The 17,155-nt window shown below is 40.3% G+C and overlaps 1 protein-coding gene across 17 annotated transcripts in view; it reads right to left on the reverse strand.

The window, feature by feature from the left end:
* Positions 1 to 3,819: 3,819 nt before the first annotated feature.
* Positions 3,820 to 17,155, reverse strand: part of PER2 (period circadian regulator 2) — a 45,977-nt gene continuing 32,641 nt past the window's right edge. For 14 of the 17 annotated variants that reach the window (XM_064435884.1, XM_064435887.1, XM_064435895.1 and 11 more), the window contains 11 exons: positions 16,670 to 16,735; positions 16,115 to 16,211; positions 15,424 to 15,580; positions 15,214 to 15,341; positions 13,558 to 13,731; positions 13,041 to 13,301; positions 11,455 to 12,302; positions 9,566 to 9,752; positions 8,879 to 9,071; positions 7,188 to 7,338; positions 3,820 to 6,285 (listed from right to left, as the gene is read on the reverse strand). In XM_064435884.1, the coding sequence (XP_064291954.1) occupies positions 6,136 to 6,285; positions 7,188 to 7,338; positions 8,879 to 9,071; positions 9,566 to 9,752; positions 11,455 to 12,302; positions 13,041 to 13,301; positions 13,558 to 13,731; positions 15,214 to 15,341; positions 15,424 to 15,580; positions 16,115 to 16,211; positions 16,670 to 16,735 (2,412 nt within the window). In that variant the 3' untranslated portion in view covers positions 3,820 to 6,135. The remainder of the gene's footprint in view (positions 6,286 to 7,187; positions 7,339 to 8,878; positions 9,072 to 9,565; positions 9,753 to 11,454; positions 12,303 to 13,040; positions 13,302 to 13,557; positions 13,732 to 15,213; positions 15,342 to 15,423; positions 15,581 to 16,114; positions 16,212 to 16,669; positions 16,736 to 17,155) is intronic. The other 3 variants (XM_064435889.1, XM_064435899.1, XM_064435890.1) reach the window with 2 other exon arrangements.

Consider the following 17,155-nt stretch of genomic DNA (forward strand, 5'->3'; position numbering starts at 1 on the left):
TCACAGGCAGGCACGGCTCCTCGGAACACAAAAAAGGAGGAGGCTTGTCAAGACAACTGCACACAGACACTGGAATAACTCCCGATGGCCACATTCCTGCCATTGTCACTGCTGCCCGCGCTGTGACATGCCATATGCTTTTTGAATGCACGAATTGAAGATGCTGGCCCTGGCCCCGGCTGGAGCTCGGCACAGGCAGAACCCCGGCTCTGGGGCTGCTGCTGAGCCCCCAGCCCCCCAAATCCTCCTGCAGCCATTCCGGGGCGTCCGGGCTTTCCGTGCCCTCGGGCAGACCTGCATCTTTTTTCAACTCCGTTATTTTCTGGAGGGTTTGGTTGGTTGGTTTTTTTGGTGGTGTGGTTTTTTTTGGTTTTTTTTTTTTTTTTTTAAGTAACTTGAAACCTCATTTAGTCTAAACAGGAACAGAAAATACACCAGGAGATAGCTATTACACCGAACAAGGAAAAATACAAAATGGTTCACTTACGTACCCTTTGATACTGAAATACACTGGTTGGTATAGTAAATTATGCGTGGTCTCTCACTCCAAGAGAAAAATAACGTGATTTTATGTCCTAGAATCCTGTACTGCTGCAGAAATGAACTACGTATTTCAGGACTCCAGAAGAAACAGTAGCTCTGCATTGCAGGTTCTGCTCAGCACAAACTGCAATCCAATTAACCATTTTCATCAGAAACCCCTGGTGTTCCCCAAATTTAGAAACACAACTGAACCACAAGAGGGTAGTTTTCCAAAATACGTGAGGACAGCTCTGCTGGTATTCAGAACCGAGACCGAGTGTCAAAGGAGTGAGAGAAGTTTATTAACACAAGAACAAAGAAAGTCCTGAGCGCAATGCCTGTGCCAGCGTGCTCCCAGCTAAATGCAAACCCTCAAACGCTGGAACAAAAGTGACAGCGAGCAGAAAGGACAGATGGCTGGGATGGAATCCTGGTGGAAATCCTGCGTGCCACCCACAGCATCACCTGGGAGCTGGCAGAGCCGAGCCCACCCCTCCTGCTTCCTGCAGCTGGCAAATTAAACATTACAGCCAACTAGAGAAGCACTGAACTGCTGAATTTATCCAGCACCCCGAGCAAAAAGGCCACAGATTTCCAGGGGAGTCAGCTGCTGACAACAGAAGGGAAAGCAGCAGACATTACCTTAGACAAGCAAGAGTCAGGGTTTCTAAAGAGGAAAAGCACAGCCAATAAGTTCTTGGACAGAAGTAGAATTTTTGAAGCAGGCAATGCAACAGCAACACAAGCAGTTTACTTTTAGACCCCTGTAACAATTTAAAGAGAGCAATAAATTCACTATATCCTGTTTTACTACAGACTGTAAAGTGAGAAGTACACCTTGACAAATCCCGGAATACCAGGAAATTCGAATCCACCCTTGTATTTGTCTCCAAAACAAAGGAAAACAAACGGAGTGCAAAGCAGCACATCCCTCTGGGGCTAAGGGTGCAGTGGCAAACCTTGCAGGGCAGCTGCAGCAGGTGCTCCTTCCCCTCCCTGCAGCACACAGCAGCATTGTCCCACCCTGGGCATCCCGGGCACCTGCCCCGCCGCACGGGCCCCTTCACAGCGTGCCCTTCAGCGGAAAAGCATCTTCTCTCCAAGTGACAGGCAAGGGTTCTCACACTGTATTATCCACTGAGGTTAAACACTATTCATGTGCTGCCACAGCAGCTTCTCTGTCTGCAGCTACAGAGCCAGAAACCCTGAGGAGTGGAAGCTCAGCACACACACACAGCAGCCTGGTGGAGCTCACGTTTTATCAGCAGATACCAAGAGCAATACCCATGATTAAGGGTTCAGTTGCCTCAGTTTCTACCCAGTGTTGTGTTACTTTTCCACTTGGACAGCCTGGAGAAGTTTGGGTTTAGTTTGCTGTTCGCTTGGTATTTTGTTTCAGTGAAGCAGGGACGCAGCTGTTACACACCCTGAAAATAAAGTCCTCTTCCACAGCCCCTGAGAAAAAGGAGTATCTGAGCTCTTGGTTGCCTTGTTCAATATACTGAATAAATTTCTTAAGCTCATAAGCACTTATGATCAATTAAACAGTGGATTTCTGGAAGTCACACCTGCAAACCTTATCTTCCTCCAAGTCAACTGTTTGTTACTTTGCCAGAAACATGCAACTTGTTTCACCATCTTCTTTTTTGGGTCAGAGGCTCATCAATGCCTTGGGTTCTTTCCACCCTTCTTAGAGACAAATAACCATCAAGGATCTTAATTCTCAGTAAGGATAGCATCTTTTTTCACCTCTAAATTAATGACAGCTGTTAAGTGGACTAAAAGTGGGGCTTTCAGCAGTCAGTTTCCCTTTTCCAAGCAGAGCTTATGTTTGCATTTACTGTCGTTGGGCCAACAGCTCTTCAATATGAATTTTCTCATCATCTTATTTGAAATTCAAGCCACAGAGCTTTCACTTCACATCAAATAATGTCATGGCAAACTCAACAGCTCCAGTGTACAGGAAGCTGAATCAAGACAAACGGGTGGAAATGCTGCCAAAGATAATCCCAGGACACCAGTGACATCTAGGGGCTGCCGAGGTGGGAAAATCTCGGACAAAGGCTCCTCCCAAGAGCTCTGCAGGGCCAGCCCCGGGCTCTGGGCGCTGACACAACACACCTCACCACGGAGGAGTCTGTGAATACCTGAAGCCACGTTTAACTCATACTCTTATTACAGTTAAACTGAAAAAAAAAATTACCAAAAGCAGAAATGAGTGTGAAACATTACCTGGCAGTTTAGCCCACCCGCAGCACCTGAGTGCTCCCAAGGTTCTTGCTGTCACTTACCAGAACTTGCATCCAAATGCCAGCACCTCTGGGGTGGCACGGGGTGGCACAGGGGTCCGGGTGGGTGACACTCAGGTTTGGAGCTGTCAGAGCTCCACCAACACATCTCTCCTCTCTGCATGCTGACCTGAGCAAGGAACCCGGGTGCTGTCAGGACAAAGTGTTCTCAGACACAGAACTGCCCACAAATTTACAGTTAATGCAACGAGCCCTGGAAAATGTGCTCAACAAGCATGTTTTAAAATGCAGCCCTTGGCAAGTAAGTGCACACCACCACCGCTGTGCCCCTGGTGTGAAGGCAGTGCCTGTGTGCTGAACTGCTCTGTGGTACCCAAACACCTTGATTGTGCACCTTACAGAAGGATCTGGGTCTTTATGACCAAATCAGCTTGCTCTGTTTAAAGAAATCCACAAGCCTCTTACAACAGAGCCGCGGAGACAGAGTTAATGAAGGTCTCACAGCCTGAGTCCCTCCTGAGCAGGAGTCCCAGCCCTGAGCTCCAGCTCTGCTCCACTCAGCAGAGAAGCAAACACCAACAGGGGAGCACTGCAGCTTGCAAAGTTTCAGCAATCTTCCAAGACAACACCTCACACTTCGAGAGAAGACTGCGAATCCCTGTACAGAGCAAATCCAAGGGGCATGACTGGAACTCTCTGCCCCCAAGCCAGCCCTGTAGGAGCTCAGGGGCTGCAGCTGACACTGAACAAAGCCAAAAGCACACCAGAGGTGTCTTCTGGCAGATTTAAACACAGAGCCCAGCTCCATGTACTCTTCCAGGAAATTTGCACATGATTTCAGAACAACTCAACATAAAGATTCAATCTTCCATGGGACCACTAAACTCAGAGGTCAGAAAAGCTGGCAGCAATTTTACTCCGGGACAGGAAGGCAGAGCCAACATCACAGCAAGCTCTGGAGTCTGAAACACCAGCTCACATACCATCAGTAAAGCACATATTCTGACTTCTTACTTGGAGTAGAAGCCTCAAGGAACAAAAAGGCAACTAAAAATATATCTGTTTTATTTACCAGTTTTCTAAAAAGCAAAGTCATAAAAATTAGTCACAAGTGGCAAAACCAAAATATATTGCACAGTGTACAGAAAACATTGTTGACATGTTGACAAAGTGTCATCACAAATAAATCATCTTACAACAGTTTGGAAAAATTACAGCTTCAGAATCTTATCTATAAATGGAGGCATGTAGATTTAAAGTTACAGGAAAATATTTTAATACCACCCTGTAAATGCAAACACTTTAAGGATGCAAGATTAAGTCCATAAGTAAGCACATCCACAAAATGCTCTAAATATACTTTTCTCTTCCTTTCACTAAGTTATGGTTACAAGATGGTAATTGAAAAAATAATAAAAGAAATGAGGACAAATTAAAAAAGAAATGGGGGAAAAAAAGCATGCTAAAGCAAAGAAGTTCAAAGTGGTTGAGAAGTCTTTGAAAATTATTTGTATAATGATGATGCACTCCTTTTATATAAAGCTTTTATTTTTCCCAAACCCTGGTCCATGTTTATGTTTCCATGTAAAAATTAAATATATTTAGTTTGTTGGTATAGCTGCACTGTTCCATTTATGATTAAAACATTTAATACATCGGACGTGAACACCAACACTGGAAAATTTCTCATTCACTTTGTATTTACAAATATTTACGTCTGACCTTGCTGAACTGCTAAAGACAGGCATCAGATCTTGCTGGGTAGTGCTTCATACTACATTTAAAATACTTATTCATTCTTTAAGATTGTGATTCTGCTTGTTTCACAAGCTGACACACTTTGCTACCTGCAGAACCTGTCTCCAGTGCAAATTTTCCAATTGATAACTAGTTACTTGAAACAAATTATTTCTTCTGCTAAGCGAATACCAGTCACTTTTGCATGTTTTTGGTGCTAGATCTAACTTCACATCCTCTCTGTATAAAAAGATAAATATTTGTATAGAATGAAAATAACCTTAAATTTCAGGGAATAGAAATGTTATCCTACTAAAAAAGGAAATGCTTCCCATGAAAAATATTTTAAGACAAACATATTGAAGTTAATTGAATTAACTTTCGTCACTTTTCACACCAAGACTTACAGCTGACACCTGGCAATACAGCAACTAAACTGCTTTAAAGGACTGAATGAGTCCTTTAACTAACCAACATATCAACAGTTGTTCTCTCACATTCTCTTCCCACATCCAACAGACATAAACAGCACAGGAACATAAAGTACACACATTCCAGTCAATACAATCTCAGAGGCATTAAAATGAAATCTTCCACAGCAAAGGATTCCAGCCACGCTAAATTTGACATCATGTAAATCAAATAGACTGAGTCAACACTATTCTCAAAAGAATTTCTTTTTTATAAGAACTATCTTCAAACGACAAGACACATCTAATTCTCTCTTGCCACATAAAAATTTGATGTTTGTTTTGCCACATTGGAAAAACTGATGGCCAACCTCCTGGCAGAACACATCAGCAATAAAGGTTAAAGCTACCCCAAGGTCTGTGTAACAGCCACTGGAGCATGGCCAGTCATCCTCTGTGGTCTTAAGTTTTTACAATCTTTAAGCATAAGGATTTCTTGAGTAAAATTTTCTCAGAAATTATGCTTCAAGGTAATAAACAGTTCATAGTTTTGCAGTGTCCATTTACATAAAAGGCTACGAAGTTGTCTGCAGTCCTCTGTACTTACACATCAACATGAACTTTAATACCAGACCATCTTAGAAAATCAGCTCAACATTCCTCTTAGACAAAAGAATTTCCTACATTCAAAACTAGAGGAGACAAACAAAGATCATGGGATCAACTGGTATGAGAAGGGCAAGTGTGAATTGATTTCCTTGAAGGTTATTTCTTCTACTATGCTGGACCACTTCAAATATTAAGAACAATGCTAAAGAGCCACTAACAGAATTGCTCAACAATTTATAATGCTGAACCACCACCAAAAGGAGATTTGAAGAACCGTATGTATGTGAGGAGATTTTCAGCACTTCTTAACCCACTCTACAAAAACAGTAGGCATCAATGAAAGTTTCTATAGTTTATAAAGAAATACTTGAGGCATGTAAGTGCAAAATGAGTCTTTTAAAGAAAAGCTATACCATCTTCAACAATGTCCTTACTGGGAAGAGATTGCCACCATTTAAAAAGAGATTCATTCACAAATGACTCTTCTAGAGCAAGAAAAACACATTTGCTTTTTTGAACTGCATTCATCCAGCTGGATAAAAGATGAAAACCTTTGTGGATCCTTCACTGTCGTTTTGAAGCAATTTTCAAAACAACAGGCTCAAAGGCTATGTTTGTTCTTCATTGACTTGATTCAGGGAAACCAAGCTGCTTTCTCCACTATCTTCAATCATTTCATTAAGGTCCATTTCATGAATTTCTTCATCATATGATGTATAAAAATTGCTCTGTATATTGTCCTCACAAAAAATACATTCCTAAAAAGCAAAAAGGAATAGAGCACTCATAAGTAAAATTTTAAGAAAAGCTTTTCCAAGCAGCAGTCCACCTGCATGCAACCCTTGATTCCAAGAGAATCTTTCCACCAGATGTATTTTACTCCACAACTTTTCCACACACCATGATTTTATAAAGTGCAATAAATCAATGCAAGTGCACAGACCACAAGGTGGGTGCTTGTAGGATCAGGGCTGCAGTGACATTAACACCACAATTAGGGTTCCACTGCAATTCCTTCACACTGACTTTTGAAACACTCCTGTGCAAACAGAGCCTCTGTGTTTGACAGCTTTTGTGCAAAAAAGGCCACAAACGATAGAAAGCTTAGGGAAAAGAAAATGCCATCAGGTATTTGTGTGTGAATAAGTAAAATACACACACAACAAATAAAATTGCAGGGATGCTTTGTTCTGCTGAGGTTTTTCTTTTTTTTTTTTTTTTTTCAAGCCATTAAACTACTTAGAGGAATCATAATCCTGAGTGAGAAGTCTGATAGAAAAAAAGGATCAGTATATTGCCATTCATTTTGTACTCTGAAAACAATGGGCATCCATTTCTGCACACGAAGTAGAGATTTTTATGTAGTGAAGTTTCTGCTATGTTGCTAAAGCATTTCAAACAGAGACACAGAAATTCAGAAAGAGGAAGAAAATTTCTTGTACTGTATTCACCAGTACTTTAATTTCCTCCATTGCAAAGAAGATTTATGCTAAATTGAATCAAGCTAGAAACCACTGCATAGAAGTCTGAATTTCTTTTTTTTTTTCCTATGCATAATTGACCAAGCTTTCATAGCAACAGGAAAGGAAGAGTCTAACATAGGCAGCTAATAATTTAAGCACTATTATACATGCAAAAGTAATTAACCCACTAAACTTACAGAATTAGCAACAGTTTTTGGCAGTCCACCTTGCTGAATCCATGGATGAACTTCAATAAGCTCTCTTTTTTGTTCTTCTGTAAATTTTGGCTGTAGTTTCTGCATTTGCTTTAATTTCTGCTTATCTTCCTTTAAAACTGTTTCCAAATCCCTAAAATAAAACGTATTTAGAAATTGAGCTTCATCAGTTTCTGGGCTTCATGCCTACGTGAGGTTACACAGTCAAATACTAACATTTTTAAAGACTATTTTTGTTCCAGAACGTTATGCTTAGAAATCTTATATTGGAAGAAAATGAAATGTGATTACTCCAGCTGCTCTCTGCATTTGCAGACATCTCTGCTGGCTCATGTCTTTTCAAATCCCATCAGTGAGAAGTTTTCTTAGAGCAATTCAGGCAGCAGCACCAGTGAAACCAGCAAAGCTCCAGTTTCCCTCTGCTGCTGGTCCAAGCCCCCTTCAGTGGGAGGAGAACCCAAAGCAGACACGATGCACAGGAGATAAAGCAGGAGTAGGAAGATGTGTAAGATATGTTTAAGAAGGTCACCAAGAATGAACTAAACTTTAGAAAACCTCCTATTTCAGCAGCCAAAATTCTCTCTCCCTCCAAATGCCCTACCTCCGTTCAGGAACCTACAAAAACCCATCCCACAGCAACATTTACAAGCTGTGTCCCTCTATAAAAGACAACAATAGAAAGCAAGCTCCAAGAAACCCAAAATAATTTCTTTTCCTTACAGGGTACCTAAGAACAGGTTGGATTTCAACTTACACTTCACTTTGCACTCTGACAATGAGCTTCACTCTTCTTACCAAAATATCCTGCTCTTTGGCAGGCTTTGCTGATTTTATGGGCTACTGCAATTCCAACCTGTGGCTGTCAACACTTCAGACTACAAAAACTGAGAAATGTCAAAGTATTTTTAAAACTGGAAAAAAAGAGCTAAAGTTCTTACAATGAATTTACTTTCCCTGTCATGCCTGTGCTCCTGTGTTTTGAAAGCTTGTTTACCTTCCCTTTCAAAGCCCTGTCTTTACTGAAACCTCCACTTCTTCCCAGAACACCATTCACTGCTCCCAAGAAATATAAACAAGTAGATTGAAAAAAATAATCCAGACTTGTCACCCCTTCTTTCCCTATATCTGCTCTTTGCTACTGAAGTACTGAGGCTTTTAATTTTATTTTTTTTAAGTTTATTTTATGAGAAGCCTTATGACTTTTACGTTCTACTTCCTTGTCCTATTTTATGGAGGAGAATGAACACATGGAAGTTCACAACTGAGAAAAAAATCCGCAAGTCCAAGAGCAGCATTCCACTGAATGTGGCATCTCAAGGACAAGAGCCAAGGACTGGAGATGTTCCAGGCCAGACCACATCTAGGTCTAAGCACATTCATCAGGGATTTCTGGGCAAGTAGTAACAAATCACTAACTACGGAACAGCTTCCAAAAAATACACACAGTTCATTTCAGCTCAGGAAATTGACCTAAAAATACAGCTAAACCTAATTAAACAATTTCTCCTTCTTGAGAAGTTCTTGTGTAGTGTACAAAACATATAAAGGAAGAAAGAATTTTTCTTGACGCTAAGCTAAACATTAAAATCAGTTTATTTCTGCAGAGAGAGAGATTCCTATACATCTTTCCTCCTGAACACAGGGTGTGTGAAGGGCTGTGCCACTGGCATTACCGGGAGGGGATCTGGTAAGTCATCATCACTGTGTCATCTGTGTTGGCCATCAGCAGCCAGATGGGATCCTGAAGCACATACTTGATGAAGTGCTCGCTTTCCTCCATTTCTGTCTTCATTTTGCTTTTATGGTGATTCTCTGAGGAATCAATGCTGCCAAAGTATTTGCTGGTGTGACTAGTTTCACTGCTACCTGTAAACAGAGATTTAACATTTCATTATAAATTGTCCAATACATGGATTATCTGAATATTTTTGAGTGCACAGAAGATTAAGGAGAACTGAATGTATAACTACAACCACTACTCTACTTCTTTTTTTTAAACAGAGGGAACTTCCACCCTTGAGTAACTGCATTAATCTTCTAAAAACTCAAATTCTTAAGTGGAGTCTCCATTAAATTTCAACAGAATAATTAAAAGTTTTAAATTAACATGAAGGAGTATGGTCTTTTTATTATTCCTTTATACCTCCATATCTTAATGCCTGCTTTACACACACTTAGAAAAGGTTCTATTCTGTAAATCAAGCACAATAGAAAAACTTTTGTGTAATGCAGTAAGAAAGAAATCAAGAATAAACTATGCAACAAGGAGTAAAGATGAAGCTTTTCACTTGCTGTTCATGGTGTTTGCAAGACCTCAAACTGTTCTGCAATGCCAGGAGGGTTCTGGCTGCCTGAGTTACCTGTTCTGCTCCCTGACATGCCACAGCCATTGGAGCCAGAGCCCAGGGACTCAGCAGCTGCAGACACACCACTCCCTGAAGAGGCTGAGCCAGTGCCTGAACATGCATCCTCCTGCAGTAAAATGTCAAGCAGGACACTGGACATGGAGAGCTCATCGCTGTTCTGAGCATCCATTGGAGATTCAGCCTAGTGATGAGGAGAAAAAATAGAATTAAAAAACCCAAACACCAAAAATCAAAGCTATTTATATTACTAAATGTAATAGTTTTGTTACTTTAAATTAATAAATTCTCAGAAATTATGCTTCAAGGTAATAAACAGTTCATAGTTTTGCAGTGTCCATTTAAATAAAAGGTTACAAAGTTGTCAGCACGTCTGTATACTTACACATCAACATGTACTTTAACGCAAGACCATCTTACAAAATTAGCTCAACATTTCTCTCAGAAAAAAAAAAATTCCTACATTCAAAACTAGATGAGACAAAGAGGATGGCATCAACTGGTATGAGAAGGGCATATGAGACATATTTATTAATTCATTTATTACTAAATGTGATAGCTGTATTACTAATAATGTAAATGATTAGTAATAAATCCATTTCACTTCATATTCTAATATATTCAAAGACAGTCACCAATAACATATGCTAAGGAATAATGAATGGACTGACAGGCAGGCAGGGGATCCCTTCAGACCAACTAAATTTCTCTTCAAAAAACTAATATAATTTCATAAGAAAGTAAGTGCTCTGTTCACTTTGGCCAGCACCTACTGTCCTGGATGAGTCAGATTTTACCCAAACCACTCACAACACACTAGCAATTTCTCCTAGTGTAATGTGCCTCAAAGGATTTGCAGCAACATCCCTCATTCTTCCACCTCCTCAAGATGAGAAGGAAAAGTGCCATTAAGAGTAGTAACAAAATCTTCCCAGGTGCTTCCCAGGCAAGATCATTTATTTGTATATTTTTAAGGGAAGTAGCATTAACCACACTAATTTTTAACCTAATCAAAATTTGACTGCAAGTCAGTTTGAAGATTAAATATTAGCAATTAAGACTGACAGAACTTAGCAAAACATGTAATAATGGAAAGAACTGGCTTTACCCTGAACACATTCCTGAATAATGGAAGGAGGCAGCCAAAAACGATATAGGATGCAGCTCCATCCCACCAGCATTTACAACAATACTCTACGGTGCCTTTTGAAAGCACAAATGACAGTTTACATATTTCCACCATGGAAACCTTTACAGACATATTATTCCATCTCAATTTATTTGTTAGACTGATTTATCAAACTGAAATGAGCCAGGAAATGAAAAAACCCCTGAAGTTACCAAATAGTTCAGTTTTAGCGCAACAAACAAAACAAAAATAAAGTTATGGTCTGCAAGAAATTATGACTTCTTCATTTACTCTGGTTGCTTGTTTGTAAACACAGATGTGATTTTAATTTAAATCAGCTTCTTTCAGAACACTTACAGATCGTTTTTCCCATGCATACAAATTCACTAGCACAAAAGTTTTTGCTAAAAATAAAGTGCCCACGTTAATTTAGTTTATTTCAGTGGTTTTCAATGGGCTTATCCATATTCTTATTTTCTTCAATGAAATGGAACAAAACTCTTCAGGGTATATTCCAAGCTTCCTAGTGTAACTATAGAAGAATGATCAGTAAATTTAATTTTTAAGGGTTGAGTCAATTCTAATGTTTGGACTTCACGTTTTGTTCAGTTTGCTGAAGTTTGAATTTACCAGCTACAACTGTGAGCCCAGCTCCAGGCATTACATAACTTCTGCCTATTGTTAACAAGCTGCCCTGGCAGAGAAAGGACTGGACATGCTGCAGCAGAGCCAGGAGAAGGGGGTGACCCAGACTTACAGGTAAGGACTCCTTCCCACTGCCATTGTCTGCCGTGCCCATGTTGCCCATGGCTCCCTCCTCAGCCAGGGCTCCGTGTAAGCCGGCGGCTGCACCGCTCTCCGCGGTTTTGGTGGTTTCCTCCAGCTGCAGCAGGTTGAGGGGAGAGCTGCACCTGGACTGGAAGAGCGGTGGCGAGGCCTGGTCCTGAGGAGCCGGCGACTGCGGCGTGCAGGAGCGGGACGGGTCGTGGCGGGGCTCGGCCACAGGAGCCCGCTCAGCCTCTGCTGGGGGGCTGTACTGGAATGGCTGTGCTGGGAAAAATGCCTGCTGTGGGAAGGGGCTGGCTGTGGCAAAGGGGGGCTGTGCTGGGAACACTGTCTGCGAGGAGAAGGGGGGATGGCCAGGGAAGTTGGGCTGGCCGGGGTAAAGTGTCTGAGGTAAGTTATTGTTCATCTCTGGGTACACGTAGTTGGGCAGCACAAGAGCCACCACAGGGGTCATGAAGGGTGCAGAGAACTGGGATGGCCCCACAGGGCAAGTGTTTGCAGAGTCTGGCAAGTGATTGAAACCAGAGAGTGAAGTGTCAGGAGCCGGTGGCACCGTCCCTGCTGCAGGGAAAACAGGAAGAGAATAGGCAGGCATGACAGTGGGGAAGGACACTGCTGAGTAGCTGGCTTGGGACGTCTCTGATGGCGACCAGGCTGTGGCATTCAAACCCTGCAGGGGGAACCGGTGGGGGAATTTAGCTCCAGAAGTTGTGCTGTCTGAAGATTCCTGCGGTTTAATGCGCTTTGATTTCCTGTTCTTTCCACTTTTCTTCCAAGGCTGATCTGTTCCAGAAGTGGCGTTTCTTTGTCCACGGCCACCTGCAAAAGGAAAAGTTGTAAGAAAGGTTATAAAAATACAGCTATACAGGACCTGTATAACTATTTAAATTAAAAAATTAAGATAAAAATCTGAAAAAAATGCTTAGCAGTGTCTGACTTCTGTTCTAAGTCAAGACCAATCAGACAGATCATATCAAGCACTTCTGAAAAATGCCATCCAGAGCTCCTAGGCCGAATAAACAAAACAATCTCACTACTACTGCTCGTCTCTGCCATTTCCATCCTGCTGATCACATTATTACCTTAAAGGCAACCAGACAATTATCAGATTGTCTCACCAATTACACAACAGTGGAATGGGGAAAACTGGAAAACAAAGGAGCTGCAAACAAAACAAAACCACAAATCTGAACAAAAAACAGATGGCAAGACAGAAGGAAAAGAAAAGCAAGGGAATACAAGCAGAGATACAGTAAAGCAAACATTCTAAAGCTGGTTTTTTTGTCCCTTGAGAGTAGATGCATGACAGTAATACTACAGAGAACAGACAAAAATCAAAATATTAGTTACTAAAATGTCAATTTTGACACTAAAAGCAGTATTCCACTTTAATCTTTTAGCAAGTTTTGTCAGAAATTTTTTCTGTGGGTTTTAAAAATGCATGCAAGTGTTACTGTTCACACTGGCCCCACAAAACCACTAAAAATGGAAATGCCCTCCCAACAGGATTTACTTTCTATATAAATACAAGTTTTATGCTGAAAACTATTGCCATACCACGTTCAGCAGGCCGTCCTTTTGGTTTGTCTTGTAAGTAGTAATTACAGTGTGATTGAAAAATATTAAATCTCTTTATTTCTTTGAATTTGTTCAAGAAGCTCTGCTCCTCTTTTTGTGTATGCACTGCAAGCACCTCCTTTGTAAGTCCCAGTTTTTTAAATGGCTCCTTCTCTTGATTTATGTGTGCAGAGCTGGATGGAGGGGCAAGAAGTTGGCCATCTATGATTTCTGCTCCACTTGGACCATCTTCTATCATTTCTACAAGAACAGAAGGCAAAATACTCAAGACGAAGCAAAGAAACCCCTGTACATTCATTTTTAAGGTATTACAATTCTGTAATAATTTTGCTGCAAGTTTAAGATTACACATTCCATCCCTATTTATTTCATTTCCTAAGACCATCTTGGCTGTAAGAAAATGTAAGTCATGAGCAGACACCAGCTGTTCACATGTCTGAAATTTGAACTTGCTAGCACTTGCCATCTTGAAGAAAAAATATTAGCAAAATCCTACCTAATTCAGGTTGTGTTTTTTTGTCTCCAACGTGAACAATGGTGCTACTGTAGCTGCACTGACTGGTGAGAGACACAACACTTTCAGGCTTGCCAGGTAAAGCCAAAGATGTTAAGTGAGCACCAACCACTGGGGGACCACTTGATTTACCAGATGCCTTCAACACAGCAGGATCTGTTAAAAGAAATAAAGTTGCAGCTTACTGAACATAAACAAGAGCAAATTCAAGTTACATGCTGCTAGGGCTGCAAAACATTAAAGGCCAAACTGCTTGACAAGACAAAAAAGTGAACTTTTTACTTTATACATCCCACAAATAGAATGACTGTGGAGCAACAAATGCAATCCTCTAAGCCCATATACAGCCAAACCAAACATTTTCAATACAGGATATTTTCCTCTTTTTCTGGTCTTCACTCTTCTTTCATGGCACAATTTTGGAAGAAATTTTCTAGCCTCTTCCAGCCCAAAAGTAAGTTGTACCCAGTTCCCACAGTGTTGTACACTGATTTCTTTCATTAGCTGGTTATTCTAAGAGCTTTGTTTTGAGCATCCAGCTATTTATAATTTTCTCCCCTGAAAGCTACACACAGTAATCCAGCAGAGGTCAGAGCAGTGCCTCACAAAACAGCATTACAACATTCCTCCTCTCATAGGAATACTTCCTAACACATACTTAAGATCTAAAGTTTGCCTTTTTCCTGACTGGTGACTTCATCTGTCTCAGTCATCAGTGCAGCAAAGAGCTGGTGACCTACATCATCTCCTGCTAACCAGAACCACAGAGACTCCAAATTACAGCATTTCCATCCCTTCTGTAGGACTCTTTGTTCCTGGTCTACTGATACCTTCTAATTTGATTCTAAAAGCTGCATTAGAACTTCTTTTTGAAGTTCATGAAATAGCCAAGATCATTCCCACAACCAATTTTTGAGAAACTCCACTGGACACTCTCCCTTCAGCCTCATATAATGACAAGGCAGAATGAGCAAATCTCTCATTTGCATGCAGCTCTTTACCAACCTCACAGTCCTTGCACTAACCAGTTACAAATCTTCATCTAGCTGCCCATCCAGACTAGGGACTATGTCCAATGCTACATCTATGGCGTAAAAAATTCGCTGAATGTTTCTGCCTGCAGCAGACTTTATCAGACAGCTTGCCTCAGTAATCCTCAGCTTTTTGTCTTCATGGATGAACACTAGGTTCTAACATTTAAAGAACAGAACAGTTCAATGCTGCATTTTACCTTCTCTTGTTCCTTTTTTTGAAGCAGAAAAGTAATATGCATATTTTTGTTGCAATTAATTAGATGCTAGGTTCTTCAGCTGATTGATCTTACAAGTCCTAAATATGAAATAAACTTTGATAATGATTCAAGTCCTGAACTTCAAAATCCTACTGTGTTTTGAACAGTACAAATTAGTTTATTGCATCTACAATCCAGATATGCATATGCACATGATACACATCAACTATTCAGTATTTTAATGGTAAGGAAGATATTAATGATGCAAGTTAAATCACCAACATCAAACATTGATAAAGAAGCTATGAGGTCATGCCTAAGATACACTTGTCATTATTCTGAAAGAAGTAGCATCCACCTGCCTGCCAGCCAAACTCAGCTATGAAAAAGCTGTGATGTAGAGTTACCTCCCAATGGCTGGATAGAATTATCAGCTGCTTTTTGTTCATGAACTCCAGAACTCAGTGATGCAACACTTGTTGAAGGCTCACATTTCCTTTTTGCTGTACCAGGCACGTTACAACTCTCCAAGTACCTAAAATACAAAGATTTAGCAATATTAGACATTCTAGTCCTGTGTCCAGAGGTCAAGAGTAATTTACTCACAGGTTGCTCACCTGATGACACTGTCCAAACAGCTGATCTGCTGATAGGAATACACAGGTTGCTCTTTCCAAGCCAGCTCTTCAGTAGTCACATTTTTTGGAGCAACTGTTCCTGCAGTATCCTTTCCCCCTACACCTTTCACCTGACCACCAGCAGTATTCTGTTTTTCTGTGGAAGGAGATACTGCTATTATGCAACTAAGACATTAAATCCTTATAAACTCCCCTAAAAGCAACAGTAGTAAAGGTTTTTCATTTCTACATGTTTAGCAGATCACAAATTAACCACTGTAATGCACCAATAAATAAACAATATGTAAACATTTTCCTGTCCTTATGGGTGCTTGGAGTTATAAAGTTTAATTAGACGGAATATGGATCCAAAGGGAATAGACACTATGGCTGTAAGAGAATATATATCATTAGGGTTGACACACACTCAGGATGAGGACAACTCTAGTGTCCACTTAAATTATTTCAAGACAACAGCTTTAGGCCATGCCTTAATTGTGTTACACCACTATTGATCCAATACAGCCAAATACAATATTTTCCTGGGCACAGCAGAGAGACACAGGACAATAAAACCTGAATTGATAAAATGCTGTCTTTATGCACTGAATAGAGCTCAACTAGAAAAAAGTCCTGCTGTCATATTATCCAAAGCAGCAGCACAAGAGACTGAGAACTGCTCATGTCTTACCTGCCAAAGACTCTTTCTTGGAGTCCAGTTTTGCTTTACTGTCAGTGAAAATATGCTGTCCTTTATTCTTGACCTTACGGGCATATTGACAAACCTCCTGAAAGCAGTTTGGGAAGAACAGTTATTTCTTTTGACGTAAAACATTATGCATAGTGATTCCTCAGCAGACTAAATCTAACCTCAGTTAATCTCTATCTTGCAATTAGTTTGATCACAACAGAAATGTGTATATATACAATTTTACTGTGCAGCTGCAGAAATTTGGAATTGGAAAGAGGAGAAATTTAAAGTATGTTTCCTGTAAACAATTACTCTGTATTTTTTTAAATCTGTTTGAATAACTTGGATAGGAAAATACAAAATATCCATTACAAAGATGACTTCAGGAAAAAAACAGATCTATCACTTGGTAAAAAAAATAGAAGTCTAACCAAGCAGTGACAGGAGGTTACAGAACTGGACTGTAACAGCCTTCACTGTCTGTGGAAATAGTGAAGGAATGCCAGGCATCTATTTCCCTGTTAAATAAGAAATCCTGAGACTTCAGCTACTTACTCCACCAGTGTTTAAGAACTGAAAGCCTGAAGTGACCACCTTGGCAAGAGCAGGAGTCTGCAAAGTCTGATCACAAAAGCACAAATCAGATTTGGGAGAATTAGCCTATGAGCAATGTAACTTATCAAGGAAATCTTTTGGCTTTCAGAATTAAACACAAGGTAAAGTTCTAAGCACAAACTAGAAAATTGCTTTATTCCATTAAATTTATTTCATTCTATATAAATGCTGTATTTTTCCAACATTAAAAGTGATCATGGTCAAGCTATCCCTTGGTTGTGCAGGTATTACTGCATTTAATCTTCTTACGTTCATTTGGGAAAACAGTAATTACAGACTTTCCCCTCCCAAAAGAAACTGCTTTCACATATCTGGCTGGTTTTCCAAGAAACACAGCATGTAACACATAACAGACATTAGATTAAGTGAACACACTGTACATGTTTAAATTCTCTATAACACTGGCTTTCATGTCTATCACTGTGC

This window comes from Passer domesticus, chromosome 11 (genome assembly GCF_036417665.1).
Source record: "Passer domesticus isolate bPasDom1 chromosome 11, bPasDom1.hap1, whole genome shotgun sequence".
In the NCBI taxonomy this organism is placed as follows: domain Eukaryota; kingdom Metazoa; phylum Chordata; class Aves; order Passeriformes; family Passeridae; genus Passer; species Passer domesticus.